Raw genomic sequence first — 21,259 nt, forward strand, 5'->3', positions numbered from 1 at the left:
ATGGCTGCATGATACTGAATTTGTCCCGGATTATTTAAACTTGCCGGGAGAGGATCTCTTTTTGACTGTTGATTTGAGGTGTTTATTGCTTAATTTTAAGATTTTATAACACAAAGATATTAAATTATAGTGCAAGTAGGGACTGTAGATTCATTAAATATCCAGCAAATTTATTGAGCATGTATTATGTACTAGACTCTCTCTTAGATGAGCAAGACAGGAAAAGAGCTTGCCCGTTTGAAACTTACATTCTTGTGAAGAGTCAAACAGAGAACCAAAAAAGTATGATAATATTGACTAATAATGGAGACTACACTGGTCTCTAACACAGTGAGCTTTAAAAAAGAACAAGGTTGGACACTTTAGGTAGTCAAAGAAGCCTGTTCTACAAAGGTGACATAGAAGAGGAATTTTGAATGACAAAAGAAGTAACCATTTGGATGTAATCAGGAGGCACATCCTAGGTAAAGGAATCAGTGTAAGAAATCAAAGGTAAAAACAATATCTGATGAAAAGAAAGGCCATTTGGTTGAAGTGTAGTAGGTCAGGGCAATCCTGATATATGAGGCTACAGGGGAAATAGGTAGGGGTTTTATACTGCAGGGTAAGGACTTTGGCTTTTATTCAAGTGTATTGGGAAACCATTGGATATCTAAAGCAGTGGCAAGATCTGATTTACATTTTAAAAAGATCACTCTGGCTATTCTATAGAAAATGGAATATAAACAGGCAAGGAATAGTAAACAAGCAGGAATTGTCTAGACTAGAGATGATGGTGGCATGGCTCGCTGGGGTTAGAGCTGCTATGCTTTAAGAGTAGACTCAATGGGATCTGTGATGGATTCTGGGTTAGGGAGAAAAGAATCTAGGCGAACTTTCTGGCTTTAGCTTGGGCAATCAGGTTAACTGTTTGATGGGCAGTGTGCTATCTTTTACATGTTAGTGGTGTTTGTTACCTCTGTGAATTAGAAGGTTGTGGATATATCATAAACACATTGCTTTCATATGTATAAATAGCTATTCCTGAAAAAATAAGTGTTGAACAATTGTTTTCTCTAATATGAATGCTTGAATATTTATGATTTGTGGCTTTAGCTCCCTTCTGCTTACAGGACTGTTCAAGATTCACGTAAGTCTCTTGGACTCATTTTCTTTCCATTTTTAATTCATTTAGTCAGAAATATATTGGTGCTTAGTAGGATACAGGTTTAGTTCTAATGCAGCAGTGAACAAAACTGATGAGGACTTTGCCTACATGGAGTTTATTACACTGAGAGGCAGAACAGACAATAAGCAAATACATAAGTAAATATATGTCAGATGGAGATAAATTTTATGACGAAAATTTAAATAAAAGAAGGGAAAAGGGAATGCCAAAAGGATGATGTGGGGGTTACTATTTTATCTAGAGTGGTCACCTAATTAAGAAAGGGACTTTGGCCAGTGACCTGAAGGAAGTGGGGGAGGGGTGCATTGTGACTATGTGAGGGAAGGGCATCTCAGCAAGAGAGAACAAATAGGCTTGGAACCAAGAGTATACTTGGGGTATAAGAAGCAGCAAGGTTACGTGGCTAGAGCAGGATGGGAAGAACTTAGATGTGGAATGCAGTGAGATCCTCTGATCCTCTGTGGTATTAATACACCACTTTAAGAACTTGATTTTTTTTTTTTTTTTTTTGAGAGAGAGAGAGAGCGAGAGAGCATGAGCAGGGATGGGGGGCAGAAGGAGAGGGAGAGAGAATCTTAAACAAGCTCCATGCCTAGAGTGGAGCCCAGTGTGGGGCTCGATCTCACAACCCTGAGATCATGACCTGAGCTGATATTAAGAATTGGGGCCTTAACTGACTGAGTCACCCAGGTGCCCCAAGAACTTGATTTTTTATTCTGAATAGATGGGAAGTCGTTGAGGGATATTGAAAAGAGGAGTGATATTGAACAGAGGCCTCTCTATGGAAAATGTAGTCTAGGAGGGCAAAGGCGAAAGCAGGAGACCAATTTTGGAAGTTTTTGCAGCAATCCAGGTGAAAATAATTGTGGCTTGCACAAAGCATTGATGGTAGAGGTCATGAGAAATGGTTATTAGATTAGATATTTGAATTTATTTTGAAGATGGAACTAACATGATTCTGCTTTATACACCTGCAAGGTTTTTGGCTTACAGAATTGAAAGAATGGAGTTCCCCTTTACTAAGGTGCAGAAAGCTATGGGAGGGGTGGATTTAGAGGGAAAAAAATCAGGGGTCAGTTTTGGACTTGGAAGTTTGAGATGCTACTGAAATGTCCAGGTGATGTTGAGTAGGCAGTTGGATAAACCAAACAGGATTTTAGGGGAGGGATTGAAATGTTTATTGTTCCTCTTAATGAATTCCTTATTTTAACTCTGGAGAAGAAAAGGTGAGAAAATAATTGTATTCAGTCAAGACAATGTGTGTTATTAAAACCTTAAGTTCCTAAACTTAGGGATTATGACATTTTCATCATCTGTAACCCAGCATTTAGCAGCATACTTCATACATAGAAGGTGCTCAGTGTATAACTACTGAATACGGAGTAGGTCAGAGAAAAGGTGAAATGCCTAGATTAGAAGGAAATGACTGGAAAAGCCTGCAAATGTGGATTCACCAAATAGGTGGGGAATGAGAATGGGCTTGGCCTCAAGTTACTTAGGGACCCAGAGGGTGAAAAGATTCTCTTTTTATTAACGAATTCTTTTTTAAAAAATTATGAAACAACTATATAAAGCAATATATTTGAATTATATATAGAAGCATATAAAGTAAATATAAAAATTCTCCCTTTCTTGTCATTTAATGTCCAGTTCTCTCTAGAAATAGGGAGAAATTTTCCAACGTGTATAAACATATACTACTGACCTGTCTGGTTAAATAAAATGGATCTTATATGTTGTTCTATGGCTTGTTTTCTTCTCCCATCTTAACAATGTGCCTTGGACAACTTTCCTTATCAGTATGTATAGGTCTGCATTAAGAGAGATCACTATAGGGATTAAAAACAAGGATTCTGGAGTCAGACTGTGTTAGTTTGTGTGACCTTGAGCAAGGTATTTAACATTTTGTGCCTCCATTTCCTTATCTGTAAAATAAGGGTGGTAATTACCTGCCTCATACAGTGATGTGAGGATTAAGTAGTTGATATATCTAAAGCACTTAGAATAGTGCCTGGCATATGGTAAACACTATGTAAATATTTGCAAATATTGCTGTTGTTTTTTTGAATAAAGAATATTTGGTTGTACAGATACCATAACTTATTTAACTACTCCCTTATTAATTAGTGCTTAAATTGTTTCTTGTACTTTTACTGTATATCTTTGTGTATTTTTGCTTTCTTTTTTAAGAATTTTATAGCATGAGTTTTTTGACATAGAATTGCTGGTTCAAAAAATGATTTTGGTCATTGTATTCCAGCAATATTTGTCATATATATTAAAGTCAAATCCTAATTCTGGTCAAACAAATTTAACAGATATTCTTTGTGATCTTTCAGAAAACCAATAAATTAAAATTTAATGAGAGACAGAATTTTTATTAAACTTTATGAATTGCTAATTTCATAGCTTAAAATAGCTAGTATTTCCAAATTTTATATGCTTTATGGGGCTTAGAAAGATGTCATTCATATTTATAAAGAGTTAAAAATTGTAAACACATTAGGTAAATACATTATATTTTCAGATTTAGCAATAATGGGCTTTTTTTAGGATAATTTTTTTTAAATTTATTTATTTATCCATGTGCAACACAGAGAGAGACAGAGACACAGGCAGAGGGAGAAGCAGGCTCCATGCAGGGAGCCCGATGTGGGACTCGATCCCGTGTCTCCAGAATCACACCCCAGGCTGCAGGCGGCGCCAAACTGCTGCGCCACCGGGGCTGCCCAAGGATAATGTTTTTAATGTTATAATAATAATGTTGTGTAATTGTGTAAGCTTGTCTATTAGGCCTGATATTAATTCGATAGAAAGTAAAACACACTCAGCTTTTGTGAGTGAGAAATTTCAAAGGAAATAATGTGTTCTTGTAGGTTTTGTGATTTTCATGATTTTGTAACTGAAAAAAAGTATGAGATAGAAAAAAAATTTGTATCCATATTTCTGTATCAAACATTAAATTTAACTGGGCAAAGAATGGAAAAGGGCTAAAATGGTTTCGTTCTCTCTAGTGAAAAACACAGTTTTTACAATTCATTTGTTTTGGCCAGGAACAAGTGTCATAAAGAAAGTGCCAACCATCACATTTAAAAATTCTATGTAATAATGAGAAGAATGGAAATTAAGTGAGACGTATTTGATTAATCAAATTGGTCAACTTGCTAACATCCAATATGGGCAAGTTGCTATGAAGATGGCATTAACACACATTGATTATAAGAGTGGATTCTGGTACAGCCTTCCTGTAAAGCAGTTTTGTAACACATATCAGAAGCATTAAACATATTCATGCTTTTTGATCTAGTATTTTCATTTCTGGAGTTTTCAAGGTTATAAAGTACTTCCATGTAAAAGTACATATTATTTTAATTCTAATAGTAGGAGATTGGAAATAATGTAAATGTGTAATAATAGATGAACATTTAAATACCTCATAATATCTATCCCTTGGATATGCTACATAGCCATTGAAGTTCATAGTCTCATAAAAATTAGAAAATGTTTATGATGTGATGTTAGTCACAAATAAAAAGCCTGAAAATAAATGTAATGTACAAATAGTTGATATTGGTGTTTTTAAAAGATTTATCCATTTATCTGAGAAAGAAAGCGTGTATGTTTGTGTGTGTGGGTGTGTGTGTATACACACACGTGTAGGGGAAAAGACAGAGGGGAGAGAGAGAATCCCAAGCAGACGCCTCACTGAGTGTGGCCTGATGTAGGGCTGGATCCCACGACCTATGAGATCATGACCTGAGCCAAAATCAAGAGTCAGACGCTTAACCAACTGAGCCATCCAGACGCCCCTAGTTATTCGTGTTTATAGGTGATTTGTAGGTTTTGAATTTTTCTCTTCTGCATTTACATTTTTTAAACTTTTTTTTTTTTTATTTTTATTATTTATTTATTTATTTATGATAGTCACAGAGAGAGAGAGAGAGAGGCAGAGTCATAGGCAGAGGGAGAAGCAGGCTCCATGCACCGGGAGCCCGACGTGGGATTCGATCCCGGGTCTCCAGGATCGCGCCCTGGGCCAAAGGCAGGCGCCAAACCGCTGCGCCACCCAGGGATCCCTGCATTTACATTTTTTAAATGAAACCATGTATTTGTTTTAAAATAGGAAGAAAGCATGACCCAAAATAATGACATTATTAATATTTATAGACCCTTATTCTTAAAAGATTTTCAAAATACTTGGAAAGATGTCATCTTTTTAAAACCCAATTTCATAAGTATTTACTTAATACATATTATTTTATATGTAGGCAGAATTCTCTCCTTTGTTGATATGAAGACCCTGCAGTCTGGTAGAGGAGATGATAAAAGTATAAAAGTAATATTAATATGAAACAGAATATTTTATTTTATTTTTATTTTTATTTTTTTGAAACAGAATATTTTAAATGTTATAAGAGGGACTAAGTGATAGAAAAGATTCAGAGAAGATAGGAGTAATATCCACTGAGGGGGATGTCAAAAAATTGGTAGCAGAAAACAAATTCTCTTTTTTAAAATTAGAGAGAGAGAGAGAGAGAGAATAAATTCTGAGGAACCAGAATATTTGTACAGATTTGGTTAGGATTTTGACAAGCAGATATTGGAGAAACTAATAAAATTCTTTAAGTGGTCGATGTAGTTTGAGTGAAAGCCCTCACTGGGTTATATTTGGAGACATTCAGTTCAGATGGAATTATTTGGTGAGTGGAGGGGGAGGACCAAACCATAGCTTGACACTTTGTATTCCTGAGGGGTTCAATGCCTCTGTGGAGCTGGTACGTCATTCAGTAGCTAGAGGGGATTGGGTTCTTGAATGGAGAAAAAATGTAAAATCTGTGCTAGAATGGAAGATTAATTGGGCAGCAATTAGTATGAGAGAATGATGCAGAAAGGAGTTAAAGCAGGCACCTGATTGTGGCTATAAAGTTATTCCAGGAAGCAGACTGGCCAGAGGAATCAGTAGAAAAGGAAAGCTGTGTGAACCATTATGGGCATATCCTATAGGACTTGGAAACTTGCCAGAAAGAACAAGGGAGAAAAAATAATCTAAGTTTGATCTAAAGCTTTTGTGTTAGAATGGCTTGGAGGTCAGAAGGAGGAAGTGATCTGGGGGGAAAAAGAAAGAATTTAAGCACATGGAAGTTTAGATTTCAGCAGTTCATCCAGGTGAAATTGGCCTAAGAATGAATGAAACTTATCTTAGCACTTTACTCTAGGTTCTGTTTCTTGCTGTTATTAGAACTTTGCAACTGCAGAGACTGTCTACTTTGTGTTGGCATATCTCATTCTGAAGAGTTATCACCTGAGTTAAAGAAGCACTGACTGAATGCCTGTCATGTCCTGCACACTGTTTAGACAGTAGATACAGAAAGATGAAAAAGACGGTCCTGTCCTCACAGTAGTCCCCATCTAGGAGGATGGAAAACAACACACGTTGTTTTAGTTGGATTATACAAGGATTCCAGCTTCAGGTTCAGGCTTTATTGTTAGCATGCCACAACAGGGGTATTTGTGATAAGAGGAATGTGGCTGTTGTCAAAAGATGAAAAAAAGATGGAATCAATGCATAGCTTCCTTTGTGAGTGAGTTTCAAAGCTATATATGAACCTTAAATTTTATTTGAATATGATATGGGGCATAGTCTAGTGAGGACAAAGTTAGCTAGGAAAAAATGAGAGGAAAAAGTTATACACCATAATGTCCAATACTACTAATTATTAGTATAAGGGAGAGGGGGAAGGTTGTTAACTGGGTCATGGGGAAAGGAGCTGTCTGAGTATCTTAGGATTAATATTATGACAACTACCCCATATTATGCACTTACTCTATAGTAGGCACAGTACTGGGTGCTTTTTGTATTTACTGAGTTCCTCTAAATGAAATGAAGTGTAAAGTACAAGAAGATTTTTTGGGATGCATCCACTGACCTTTTTATACATATAATTGACTGTCAGAGATTGTTACCCTTGGTATAGGATGCTTACTTAATAAGGACACTAAAAATGTGCTGAAAAAAAGTTGCCTTCTCCATGTTAGTAGAAGGATTTATTTTTAACACATTATTTCCCATATTTGGAAGCTACAGTTATTATATCTTCACAAAATATGCATCTATAAATTATTGTTTATAAGATTTCTAGGTCAAGTTTTTTTTTTTCTAAAGATTTTACTTATTTATTCATGAGAGACATAGAGAGAGAGGCAGAGACATAGGCAGAGGGAGAAGCAGGCTCCCTGCAGGGAGCCCAATACAGATTCAATTCCAGGACTCTGGGATCATGACCTGAGCCAAAAGCAGATAGATGCTCAACCACTGAGCCGCCCAGGTGCTCCAGGATTTCTAGATCAAATTTAACTATTCTTCTTGTAATACAGTAAAGCTTTGGTAGGTTTTTGATACTTATTATAGTTATTTATTCAAAGATTCTAATGAGCGAAACAAGTTGAATTTTTCTTTTTTTTTCTTTTTTTTTTTAATTTTTATTTATGATAGTCACAGAGAGAGAGAGAGAGGCAGAGACACAGGCAGAGGGAGAAGCAGGCTCCATGCACTGGGAGCCTGACATGGGATTCGATCCCGGGTCTCCAGGATCACGCCCTGGGCCAAAGGCAGGCGCTAAACCGCTGCGCCACCCAGGGATCCCCAAGTTGAATTTTTAATGGTTAACATAAAACAAGAAAGATAAGGTGAACATTTAGTACATCATTAATTCCAGATAAAGAATTCAGTTATTCTTCAGTTGCATATAATACTCAGTGCTCATCACATCACATGCTAATTGAATTTAAACTAAAAAAAAAAAAAAAAAGAGAAAGAAGGTAAAATAACAAGTATTGCTGTTAAAACATTGGATTCCTTTGTGTTTAATTGATTTCTATGCTTTCCTTGAAATTGCTTTTTATGATTTTACTTTTTTATAGGTTTCTCATATGTATCAGAATACAAAATCAGAATTATAGTACCTGGCCTCTTTCATGGTTGCCCAATTAATTTTCCTCAATTGCTTTACTTGGTTTTATACAGTATACAACATGTATGGTGAGGGGGAAAATGGGAAAAATGTTATTAATATATCATTTACAATGACATAATTATAAACAAGATGCCATATCTCCCTTCTAATCTTGAACTGGATATTTTCTTTTTTTTTTTTTTTTGAACTGGATATTTTCAAAGTGGAATAATATTGTTGATTCCCCCCCACTATAGTACATACAATTTTAAGTAGCACTTGTTTATGTATTTCCACTTGACCAATGGGCCATGCTTGAAAAAAGTATTACATAGACAACCCAGAACATAATCAGATGTTTCAACATCTAAATCATATTTAAAGCAGTGTGCTAGCTGTGGGATTTCATTCTAGTATTTGTTAAACTAATTTCCAAGGGAGAAATAGGTTGTCAATTAAAAGATAATTGGTATCAGGAGATATGTTTAACACTATACTCACCAGTCTGCAATAACAAGAAAGCATTTCATTAAAATGCTTGTTTTAGAGCATACTTGATATTAATGGATATCATTGACTTGTTTTGGGTTGATTATTAGAATACTCTTTGTTTTTCTAAGGGCTTCAATAAGTAGCCATTATTTTGGGGATCTTAAACATTTTTTTGGTTATACTTGTTCACAGGTGGCAAACTCTGGTCATATATCAGTAAGTTTCTAAACAGAAGCCCTGAAGAAAGCTTTGACATCGGGGAAGTGAAAAAATCTACACTTACTAAAGTTCACCTGCAACAGCCAACTTCTAGTCCTCAGGACAGCAGCAGCTTTGAATCCAGAGGAAGTGATGGTGGAACCATTCATAAAGTTTTGCCTTTGAAGACTAGTCTTACTCCAAGCTCTCAAGATGATAGCAACCAAGATGAAGAAGGCCAAGATAGCTCTCCAAAATGGCCAGATTCGGGCTCAAGTTCAGAAGAAGAATGCACTACTAGTTATTTGACATTATGCAATGAATATGGGCAAGAAAAGATTGAACCAGGGTCATTGAATGAAGAGTCTTTCATGAAGATTGGAGGGAATGGTGTTGATACCAAAGTTATTGAAAGCTTCCCAACACACCTTGCTGCTGACAGTGACAGCCCCAGCACCCAGCAGATGGCTCACGAGCTGAAGTTCTTTGCTGGAGATGATGCCGTAGAAGCAATTAGTTCTCCAGGAACGTCAGATTCCCTTAATAGATCTAAAAACAGTCCCATGGAATTCTTTAGGATAGATAGTAAGGATAGCACTAGTGAACTCCTAGGCCTTGATTTTGGAGAAAAATTGTATAGTCTAAAGTCAGAGCCTTTGAAACCATTTTTCACTCTTCCAGATGGAGACAGCACTTCCAGGAGTTTCACTACTAGTGAAAGCAAGATAGAGTTTATAGCTCAGGACACCATTAGCAGGGGCTCAGATGACTCTGTCCCAGTTATTTCTTTTAAAGATGCTGCTTTTGATGATGTCATTGGCACTGATGAAGGAAGGCCTGATCTTCTTGTAAATCTACCTGGTGAATTGGAGGCAACCAAAGATGGTGCAGCAGTGGGACCTACTAAGTTTACACAGACTAATATAGGCATAATTGAAAGTAAACTATTGGAAGCCCCTGATGTTTTATGCCTCAGGCTTAGTACTGAACAATGCCAAGCAAGTGAGGAAGAAGGCACAGAGGAATTGAGTGATCCTTCTAGGCCTAAATCCCATAGTATAGCAGAGAAACACAATGCACAGGGGGATCTTGGGATGTTATTTGTAGCAGCTGTTGATCATAGTAGTTCAGGAGACATGTCTTTGTCACATAGCTCAGATCCTAACTTCCAAGGACTTGGAGTGGTTGAGTCGGCAGTGACTGCAAACAACACTGAAGAAAGCTTATTCCGTATTTCTAACCCACTCTCAGGTGCTAATGAATATAATGTAAACACAGACACTTTAAAAACTGAAGAAGTATTGCTGTTTACAGATCAAACTGAGGATTTGGCTAAAGAGGAACTGACTTTATTTCAGAGAGACTCAGCGACTAAGGGGGAGAGTGGATTAGCACTAGAAGGAGACAAGGAAATACATCAGCTTTTTGAGGACCTTGATAAAAAATTAGCACTAAACTCCAGGTTTTACATCCCCGAGGGCTGCATTCAAAGATGGGCAGCTGAAATGGTGGTAGCCCTTGATGCTTTACATAGAGAGGGAATTGTGTGCCGCGATTTGAACCCAAACAACATCTTATTGAATGATAGAGGTCAGGAACTTTTGCAAATGCATTTCTTTTTATTCGCTGTTGCTTCCAATTAACTGAGTAGGCGTTTTATCTTGTAATTAGTATCTTCATTTCCTGTCTAGAGCTTCATTATCAGTGCGGCAAATTCACCCCCAGTAATAGCTTCTAGTACTTAATGATGCCATTATTCTTAATGATACTGTTTTTAGCTACAAAAGGAGTAATTACAGTTCACTTCTGCAGAAAATGGAAGAGAAAAATGTTTTGATTTCTCCTGTCGTTTTGTTTTTAGGACACATTCAGCTAACGTATTTTAGCAGGTGGAGTGAGGTTGAAGATTCCTGTGACAGCGATGCCATAGAGAGAATGTACTGTGCCCCAGGTTAGAGCAATCTCCTAAAATGTTTCACTTGAAAAAGTAGTTCGGCAGCTTTCCTTTCTTTATAGAAGTTGTATTTTTCACTAACAGTTCACATATGTGTTGGGTTTGAGTATCTCTTTAATCCTTCAAAAGAGAAAATTTGGGGATAAAACCATTATATATTCCATAGAGGTGTGTGTGTGTGTGTGTGTATATTTGTTGTTGTTAAACAGGTTTGTACTTCTCTTAGAACTGACAGTGAGTTCTTAGAAATGTCTTAACTTCTTACTGTTTAGAAAGACCTTTAAATACCCCAAGCCTCTTTAAATGGATGGTTTTATTAAGATATGAGAGGTTGATGAAAGAGGTAAAATCCCTAAGGATAAAAATTGGCAAAATGTGGAATTTTTAAAAAATGCAATATTGTGACTTAAGTGATGAGTCAAGCTGGCATGGTAGAGCAGATTTGAGAGTCTCCTTTCTGTATCTCAGACATTTTAAGAAGCATGTTCTTCTTGGTTTAAAATAGCCAGCTTAGCCAAATATTTGACACAACAGGTTTCTCTTGCTCTTACGGCATTGTCTTTATTTTTTTAAAATTAGAGATTTCTTTCTGGGGTGTGTTAGATCCTTTGCTGATAATTACAGGTCATTTAAGCGTCTGAATTGGATTTGAGTTAGTGTCTCTGTCAGTGCAGATGGGGCTATATTTGAATCCAAAGTTCGTTCACCTTTTGCCTAGCTTTCAGCCTCTTTGGATGGTCAAAGTTGCTTCACTTGTCACCCCACTGGCTTTCAAAGGAGGTTCAAGCTGATTATGTTGACATGATCTGCTTAGTTGTTGATTAATACAGTATTTAATGCTTCCTAGCTAACCAGTGTATTATTGATGCTAACATTGTTTCCCTGCATAATGGGAAATGATTATAATTAGCATTGAAAGAGCTATATTGTTTTTAGTTACAACCTTCATTGTTAAGAATTATATCTGTATTGGGGAATAGCGAAGTTTTTCAACCTGTGAAGCAAATATCCTAAAACTATTTCCTGAAACCAACGATTTGGATTTTTTCTTACTATTATATTCTTTCTTTCTTCTTCCCTCAAATTAGGGGTATTTGATTTTATTTCTTCCTAGGGGCAATAGAGCATGCCCACATTTTTTGTTTCTCTCAAGTAGATAATATTATGTTGTTTTTTGAAGGCTTATTAGTATGATTTAGTTAATGGGATAACAAAAATAATTTCATTTCATAGTGAAATCACTTTGTTATGGTTATCTGGTTCTTTTTTTTTTTTTTTTTTTTTTTACTCACATCCTTTTCTAATTTGATAATAACATTTTAGGTACCAATGTACATAAGTACATATATTAATTGTAATGAATTTGGGAGGTTTTAGGATCAAAATTAAGTCCGGGAGTTCTTTTTTAATGAAACCTATTAAATCCAGAAGTGAAGTAAAATATAAACCTCACATCAAAACCAAATGTTTATGAGACATTGTTTAATGTTTATAACTGACACCTTATTTACTATTTTTATTTTCACTCTTTTATTGAAAACTATAGGGTCATCCTTTGCCATTCTAGCAAATTGTTTCTTCAACATACAGTCACATTTAGCATTCATAGCATCTAGAGAATTTTAATATATGTGGGCCAGAGCTATACTACATTCACCAACAAATACATACTTTTAATTTTGTGTATTGAAATACTGAATTTAATCCAGATCAGTTTCCAAATTTTCCTTTTTAAGCCTTTCCCCGGAAATCACAATGCTCACACCTTACCAGCAGGTGGCAGTCTACCATTAATGGATTTTTGCTGTCCTCTTCCAGGTTGCCCTTCACTAACGTTTGAAAAAAGCTGTCATCTGAAGAAGGGCTTTGTTTTAATTATTTGCATGAAAGAATTGTACTTTCAAGCTTTGTGAATTTGCAAAAGTGTCCTAGCATTATGGCATGCATTGAACAATGTGGAAAGTCTCTTCTTCTATTCTTTGGGCTCATTAATTTGTTTTATCAACGAGGGAAGAAACAAAACCAGGAATGGCCTTCACTGAAAAGTAAAGCTGGTGTTGTTATGTAGATGATCGTAAACCCAGAGAGTTACAGAACTCAGTTAAGTCCATGTTCTCCCTCCTCTTGCTTATCATGCAAGGGGAACTAGGACCAAAAAAATGGTGAATTACCATTTGTTTCAAAAGCGAATAGCCCTACTACTGATAAAAACTGTAAGTAGGCTCTCCTCTTCTATTCGAAGGGTGGGTGCAATGCTAATATGCTAATATTTCATTGCCTAAAAGTCACAAATCCATTAACACATGGAGACAGAGAGTACTTAGTCATCTTTTGGTCTGCCCTTAGAAACACTGAAGGGTTGCAGTAATTCTCTCCCACATCCCCTCTGCCTTTCCGTTTTCCAACTCTAACCTTAGTATTATTGTCCAAGTAACTCTAAAGCATGGTAAGCAGCTGATGTTTGGTTAGAAAGTAAAGTTGTCATAAGATTGTGATGAGAACGATCCACTTCTGTTTAAACAGCATGCAACCTCTACCCCGACCCCTCCTCCCTCCTGGGAATCCTTATCACATATTTGTCCTAAAAACATGATCCACCTGCCCTGTACTTTATAGTATCAGCAGTGTATCTTTTCATCTTGTGGATGATGTGCCTTTATATTTTGAGAAAAATTTCCAGTAACAGATTCGATTTACATGGACAGAAACCTGAGCACATGCCAAACTAGCAGGGGGGCCATTATTCTGCTCTATAAATAAGTTTAAAAAAGAAACAACACACACACAGAAACCTGTGAATCAACATGTTTTGGTCTAATTGAGGGGAAAAGCAAGATAGATAAATTTTGAAATGCAAATGATCACCTTCTGTTATTTAAGTATACTTTCTGCCAACTTTGCGATCTCCGATTTTAAAAAGTCACAGTCCTTTCAACAATGTGTACTACCAAGGATATCTGATGTTCACAAGTTTCTACAACAACACGAAGAACTCTCTTAAAAAGTTGCCACTTTTTTATAGTAAAGAAAACAAGTCCGATAACAAAAAGACAAAACCCATGGAGCTTTCTCTGTCTACATCTGTGAAAAAGCCAGCAAATAAATGGCTGCAGCTGCTGGCCGATCAAGAGGGTCTTGAGAATACGAATTCACTGATCAAACCCAGCCCTGTTTTCAAAGTAGAAGCCATTCCTTTTAGCTTCACTTTGTATCCTTAGATTATATAGGATGATTCTCTAGAAAGGTTTTATTTTAAATAAACATCATTCATGGTAAATGGGTTCCTTTCATACGAGAGAAACACAGGACAGAGTTCAGGAAGGGAAAAAGCAAAGAATAGACTCCAAAGTGGGAATAGATTGTCTAGCGTGACAACATAAACACAACACTGTCTAGTTTCCATATTAGGAGACCATTAGATACTTTATCAAGAGACTTTGAGACAGGTTCTCCTATTTTTCGTTGTGAGAAGTTATAGAATAAAAATTGGAGTAACTTGATTATTCTTCTCTGGAGGACTTCCTTGTAGCTACTCTGATTTTATTTTTGTATTTCTGCGCATGCGCACACACACACAGGATTTTATGTGCTGTCTCATAACTATTCATTTATCATAACATAAAATAAATTTTTGTTACAGTGTTTTAAGTATAAAGGAAGAATAAAGTGTCAAGAAAGTATTTTTTTTACCAGTATTTTTTCCTTAAGTCTTGACTCTCATCATAAAAAAGCAGCTAGAAAATAGAACCTCTAATAGTAAGCATATAAAATACAAGACTATATTTGAAAGTTTAATACGTTATCTAAGGCAAGTGAGTAAAATTGTTTATATGTTCGTTATTATGCTAATATAATCACTTAAGTTTCTCATTCTGGTCTTCACAAGTTGATATGGTATCCTATCAGTGTGTGTCCTTCACCTTTATTTTCCACTCCATTATGAGCCTTTTATAAATGCTTGAAATTTACATTGACATTTCTCGTTGAATACTTTTCAGACTTGAGAATTTATAGGTGAATATGTGTGTAAATTGAAGAAGTCCAAAATGCTTTTTACTGCAGTCCAATCTCCACGCTCCCAGATGTCAAATGACAGCTTTGCTTCCTCTCTTAGGCGATTTCACACTTGGAAACAGCTCACAGCTGACAGTGAAAAGTGAAACATAGAAAAATCATGCTGAAAACTATCTGCAAAATTCAGTTTTAGAGCATGACGTTTATTTACTACCACTCTTTGCTCTTCTAGCCTGACTTTATCAAATAGTCCATGAATATATTTTTTGAGGGTAGTCTCCTCTGTCCTTTTTCATAAATGTGTCTTACATGTTATTTGTTGCTTTTTAAGTGTGGTGCTCTATATGATACTTATGTATCTGATACTTTAGATCTAGGACTCAGACCATGGATGGTTTAAAATATGAGGCCATCATAAGTTTAAAATTTAGAATATTAAGGTGGAATTGAGAATTACCACCCTTTAGTATTTGTCCTACATCAGACGTTAACTCATTGCATGTTATTTAAGACTTTCTAGACCTTAACTTATCACTAGTAAAATAGATTTGTTGAGTATAAAAAAGATCCAGATATCAAGTCATCTAATACACTTCTTACACAAAATGTCAGAATTCAAGTTCATTTTATTAAGGAAGAATTTTTTTTGCCCAAGGATAAATACTGATTTCTTATCTAATATTAGTGGGGGGTGAAAATAATTACTTCACTTGAGGACTTTCTAAATATATATTTTTACTCATTTATAGAGTGTTTACATAATATATATGATGTAGAAATGAGGGGTTTATGGATAGTATTTTCATTTGGAGGGGAAAAGCCAAGACACCTTTTGAATAGGGTGAAATTTGATTGCCAAGATCCTCAACAAAATTGTTTAAGGAAGAAAGAGTCATTTGGATATGAGAATTTTTGGGTCCTGGGTAACTTCACCAAACATGAAGGAATGCAAAGAGAAACCAAATGAATATAGATGTGTATTTTGAAATAAGAACAGTATAAGCAGGAAATATGACTATATCCCTGGTGTAGGCTTTAAACTTTTTTTTTCCCCAAAGGAGAAAGAAGAAAAAGGCAAGAGGGAACTATAGAAATAATTTTTAAAAGGGTAAAATATTTGTGGTTAATATTTAAACATTATCTTTCAAACACTAACTCTTTTGTTTAATTTATCCTAAAGCAAAACTCCACCAGTATCTCTCGTATACATGATAGATGTTTTAACGTTTTCCATAAACGATTAGCAAGTGCTTTTAATCCTCTGCCTTTAGCTCTTATTGTCATAAAGACCAAATATATATCTTCTTTGGGAGAACCAGTAACTTATTAAGTTTGCCATAGAATAGTGAAAATTTTACACTGAGGAAAATTCCCTGATGCATTTCACCTCTGTGTATTGATGAAGCTTGTGCCAGGAATATAGAGTTATATGAAGATAAGCAAAAAGAACTTCAAGTCAACTCAAATATAACCGTGTCCAGGCAAGTCCCTCCTGATGGAAAGATGAAATACTTGCTTTATATTAGTTTGAAGGTCTGGGACCTTGGGATCCATCCCTCGATAGAATGTATCTTGGATCCCTCACAAATCCCCCAGTGATGGGCCAGTCATCTTCATCTCTGCATTAAGGTCACTCCATGTTGAAATAGACCCATTCTGAAATTATTCTTCTCATTAGGACAAAATGTGGTTTGTTCCTACTGATGGGAATGAGGCAGAGTAATAGCAAAGTGTTCCATCCTTGTTATTTGCCATCTTAGTGAATAACACATTAGCTCTTTTCAAGAGAAGAAATTCTTCAGCTGTTAGAACTGAGCATTTTTAAGAGCCGGTTAAAAATATTTTCATGCAGAAGAGGTGAAATACAAGATCTCTGTATGTTTCATAACTGATATATTGGAGATATATCAAGCTTTAGATTATTTTTTTTTTTTTATTTTTTTTATTTTTTTTTTTTTTATTTATGATAGTTACAGAGAGAGAGAGAGAGGCAGAGACACAGGCAGAGGGAGAAGCAGGCTCCATGCACCGGGAGCCCGATGTGGGATTCGATCCTGGGTCTCCAGGATCGCGCCCTGGGCCAAAGGCAGGCGCCAAACCGCTGCGCCACCCAGGGATCCCAAGCTTTAGATTATTAAAAGGAAGTTAGTTTTAACCTCTTATTTACTCCAAACTTTTTTCTTTATGATCTTGGACAGATTCTTTTTTAAAAGAGGAACATGAGACTAGAAAACTTAAAGTTTTAAGTAATAGCTGCATTGTAATGCTTCTAGATTTTCAGGCTTAAGTTGATTTTTGGCAACTGTTCAATTACTTGGCCTCACTACCATATTGTTATAAAGAGGAAAACTATCTCTTACCTCTGATTTTTTTTTAAAGATTTATTTATTCATGAGAGACAGAGAGAGTCAGAGACATAGGAAGAGGGAGAAGCATGCTCCATGCAGGGAGCCTGATGTGGGACTTGATCCCAGGACCCGGGGATCATGCCCTGAGCCAAAGGCAGACACAACCACTGAGCCACCCAGGTGCTCCTACCTCTAATGTTTAACGCAGAAGGGGTAATGCTGAGTCCTAAACATTATGTTCCAGGGCTGTTGGCTAGCTACTTTGACCAAATCATCAGTTTCTATACCATGTAAAAAATCTTGTCAGTTTGAATCTCCATGAAGTAACCAGGGCTTTCTCCTTCCAAGCAATTATTCACAAATGCTTCCTTCAAATAAATGTTTAAAAATGCTAAGGTTTTAAAAAATTGATGACAAAGCAAATGGGACTCCTTAAGCTCCTTTAATAGTGGTGCATGAAGCTCTGCTTGCCTAACACAGCAACAGCACTGGAGAGAGAGGGGTGGGAACTGCGTCCATCATTTTCACAATTTTCAGTTAGCCTTTTTCTCATCAATCAACTTTAATGGCTTTGGTTGGGTAACACTGTGACACCCGATGGCTATTCAGAATGGAGTTGTGTGATATGATCAATGGAAAATGGAGCATGCTGTTGGGTTTTTTTTTTTTTTTTTCCTACTAGAAACGCAGGGTGAGAGAGTAAGCAAGATTGTGTAGAGCTCAGAATTATAATCAGTCAACCAGAAGTCATATGGTGGTTACCCATTTCTTATTTTATCTCACAAGAAGATGGTATAGTAATGATACCTATAAACTCCCTTGAACAGGTAATTCTTAGCTCTGGAATGCTGAATCAAGTTAAATCGAGTTTTGACACAACTTATGCAGATAGTTGCAGGAAAGCTCAGCATATGGTTGCCAGGTCACCCCCACAACAAGAAATTCAGAGCAGGATAATGGGAAAAAAGCAGAATTAGGTATTTGGTCAAGCCTAACCTAAATTCTCTGAGTGTGATGTTGGAGTCCCCACAAGACAACTGGCCCAGAGTTTCAGGTAATTAAAATATGTGAAAAACATCTGGATTAATAATGAGGTGGTGGTAGGAAGCAAGGCTAGAGCCTGGGAGGAGCCAAGAAGACAAGTATGTCAGGGAGGTAGAGCGGCACAGTTCTCCCATCACCTCGTGGTGCTGTGAGGAGCAGAGCTCTAGCTGCTGCAGACTCTTCTCTCTGGAAAGTGCTAGCTTCTGTCACTGGCCTTCTCTGGATGATACTCCAGTGAACGAGAGGAGTGTGATACTGGCAACTTTTAAGTAGTTCATACATCTTACTCAACAAATAAGGTATTTGAATAATCAGTTGGGTACCGTGTTGGAAGACTTTATGGAACGTAGAATGGAGAAGTGGGCAGCCACCGTTTTCTAAAGTAGGATAAAATGTGGGAAAAAGGGAGCAGGGCAGCCTGGGTGGCTCAGCGGTTTAGTGCCTGCCTTTGGCCCAGGGTGTGATCCTGGAGATCCGGGATCGAGTCCCACATCGGGCTCCCTGCATGGAGCCTGCTTCTCCCTCTGCCTGTGTCTCTGCCTCTCTCACTCTGTATCTCTCATAAATAAATAAATAAAATCTTAAAAAAAAAAGGGAGCAAATTGCTCATTTGAAATAATGGCCTACAAAGTGCAAATTTCAGGCTCTAGCCAGTCTGTCCCTCTGAAGATTAAGATCTGCCTAAGAGATGTGAGCCCTTAGGCAAGCTACATTTCTTCTGTCCAGATTCTTTCATTTAAAATACACTTCCTCTTGAACACTTGTGTACCTTCAGACTTTTAAACTTTAAATGCCTAAACTTTGATAATGTAGTTCATAGGTATTAGAGAAACAATTCAACCCTGGAATTAAAATGAAACTTTACTCTCCTAGTTGATAACAGCTGTAGTTTTGCATTTAGTAGCAACGTGTGTCTTGTTTGTGAAAACTTAAAAAAAATTTTGTCTCTATATCTAAAATAATACCCTTGGGAAACTAGTGTATTTGGTCCTGCAGTGTACTTAAGTGAATTTGCGTCTGATGACATTAAAAGAATACTGACTGGGCAGCCCGGGTGGCTCAGCGGTTTTGCGCTGCCTTCAGCCCTGGGCGTGATCCTGGAGACCTGGGATCGAGTCCCACGTTGGGCTCCCTGCATGGAGCCTGCTTCCCCCTCTGCCTGTGTCTCTGCCTCTCTCTCTCTCTGTGTCTCTCATGAATAAATAAATAAAATCTTAAAAAAAAAAAAAAGAATACTGACTGATGCTAATGACCTCCTCCACCAGACTCACAGCGGATATGGTAGGCAGCTTACACACTTGTAGCACCTTATAGACGACCCTGTACCTGGATTCCTCACATTGAACAGGGGCACAGGCGACCTTGAGTTACCTCCCAGTCCTGTCTTCTTCCTGCTGCCAGGGCTGTTCAGCGTTTCCCCTTGCCACACACCATCCCTGTGGGAATAAACCATACTGGTCACTGTGCTCTGCAGCAGGGAGCATTGGACGGCATCCACCCTCTTTAAGCCACCAGCATCTCTTACCTGGACCAGTGCAGTCATCAACTGACTGCCCTCTTTTCTCATCTGGCTTAAATCTGCGTTTCATCCAGCAGCCAGGGTGGGCTTTGGATAATGTTAGAAACTTTCTAGCCTACAACATATAAAAGTGTGAAAGGACTTGATGTAGACCTCAATGCTCAATGGGACTTAAGGAAAATGAATGTGATGAGGCCTTTGTAGATGCTTTGAACGCCTTGAATGAACAGTGCTACAGAACACAAGATGGATGTATTTATTCAACAAATATTAAGTGCCTCCTGTGTCCCAGGCCCTGTGCCCAGGAACTAGAAATAGAAGACATAATTGGTATAGTATTGACAGTTAATTTTGAAGACTTATGTTAAAAAAGAAAAAGAGAGACTACCCAAACAGAAGACGTATATACAATTGGTTACCTAGAATGTTAATAGACATTTATAGGTGAATAGTTGTATTATTAGAATTGTAATTTACCACACTAACAAAAGATGTGCTTAGTTGTTTCTCTTCTCATCATTTAGTTCCATATATTGTTGGATTTAAAAAAAAAAAAAAAGCTTTCTTCTGTGTTACTTTCTCTTTGTTCTTCAGTCATCAGCTGTAGTGGAAGACTAATGCTCAGCCCCTGCATAGAAAATCTTTATACACAGCAAGAGCTGGTGAGAGAAATTGACTAGAATTTTGTAATTCTAGTCCCTTTCAATTAGCAACAGATGCTGCAGGGAAAGATTGTCTGTGTAGGAACACAGTACTAATGTTTCCATGCTCTAGCTGACATGGAATGCTCATTGCAGAAGAAAGATGTTCTTTTCCTTGGTCCAAGTATGTTGCTAATGATAGATCAGATTTTCTTTTTCTTTTTTGCTTTTTTCTATTCCTATCGAAGGCCATTGTGGCTTAATTTTATATTGTTTTATTCACCAAAGATCTCTTATTCTAAAAGCTAATATATTTGTGTTACTTGTGTTTCTTTTCCAAAAATGAGAATTGCAATCCTTAAAGTCAGATATTTAGATTTTTTTTTTTTTTAAACAAAGATTTTGTCAGAGAGAGAGAGGGAGTGATAGAGAGTGTGAGCGGCAGGCAGAAGGAGAAGCAGGCTCCCCGCTGGGCAAGGAGCCCAATGCAGGACTCAGGATCCTGGAATCATGACCGGAGCCAAAGGCGGATGCTTAGCTGACTGAGCCACCCGCGCATTCCCTAAAATCATTTTTTAAAAAACTCCATGGCATTAGAAAACTATATCTCCCCTTAACCCCCAAAGTATACTTACTACAGATTATCATTTTAATTTATTGCATAGACCTGTGCCTTTAAAATTGTTCCATCATTCAGATATTTGGATAAAGTGCTATATCATTTATGGGACAAATTCTTCTACCATCTAAATATTGGTTTAATTTGACTGTTCTATAAATACTTTATTTGCAACATTTGTTGCTTTTTCATTGAGTTTTATATGATCTCTTAATTGTTTCACAGTTACTAAAACTTTGAGTGAAAAGAAGTGAGGCTTCTAAGATTCTATTTACTTAAAAAAGTGTAGGTAGAAAACAGTTTGGGAGA

At 36.8% G+C, this 21,259-nt stretch overlaps 1 protein-coding gene across 11 annotated transcripts in view; it reads left to right on the forward strand.

Annotated features, from left to right (window-relative positions):
- Positions 1-21,259, forward strand: part of RPS6KC1 (ribosomal protein S6 kinase C1) — a 177,422-nt gene that overhangs the window by 136,819 nt on the left and 19,344 nt on the right. For 9 of the 11 annotated variants that reach the window (XM_038542113.1, XM_038542115.1, XM_038542117.1 and 6 more), the window contains 2 exons: positions 8,806-10,401; positions 10,673-10,762. In XM_038542113.1, coding sequence (XP_038398041.1) covers positions 8,806-10,401; positions 10,673-10,762 — 1,686 coding nt within the window. The remainder of the gene's footprint in view (positions 1-8,805; positions 10,402-10,672; positions 10,763-21,259) is intronic. The other 2 variants (XM_038542116.1, XM_038542124.1) reach the window with 2 other exon arrangements.

Source organism: Canis lupus, chromosome 7 (assembly GCF_011100685.1).
Source record: "Canis lupus familiaris isolate Mischka breed German Shepherd chromosome 7, alternate assembly UU_Cfam_GSD_1.0, whole genome shotgun sequence".
NCBI classification, from domain to species: Eukaryota; Metazoa; Chordata; class Mammalia; order Carnivora; family Canidae; genus Canis; species Canis lupus.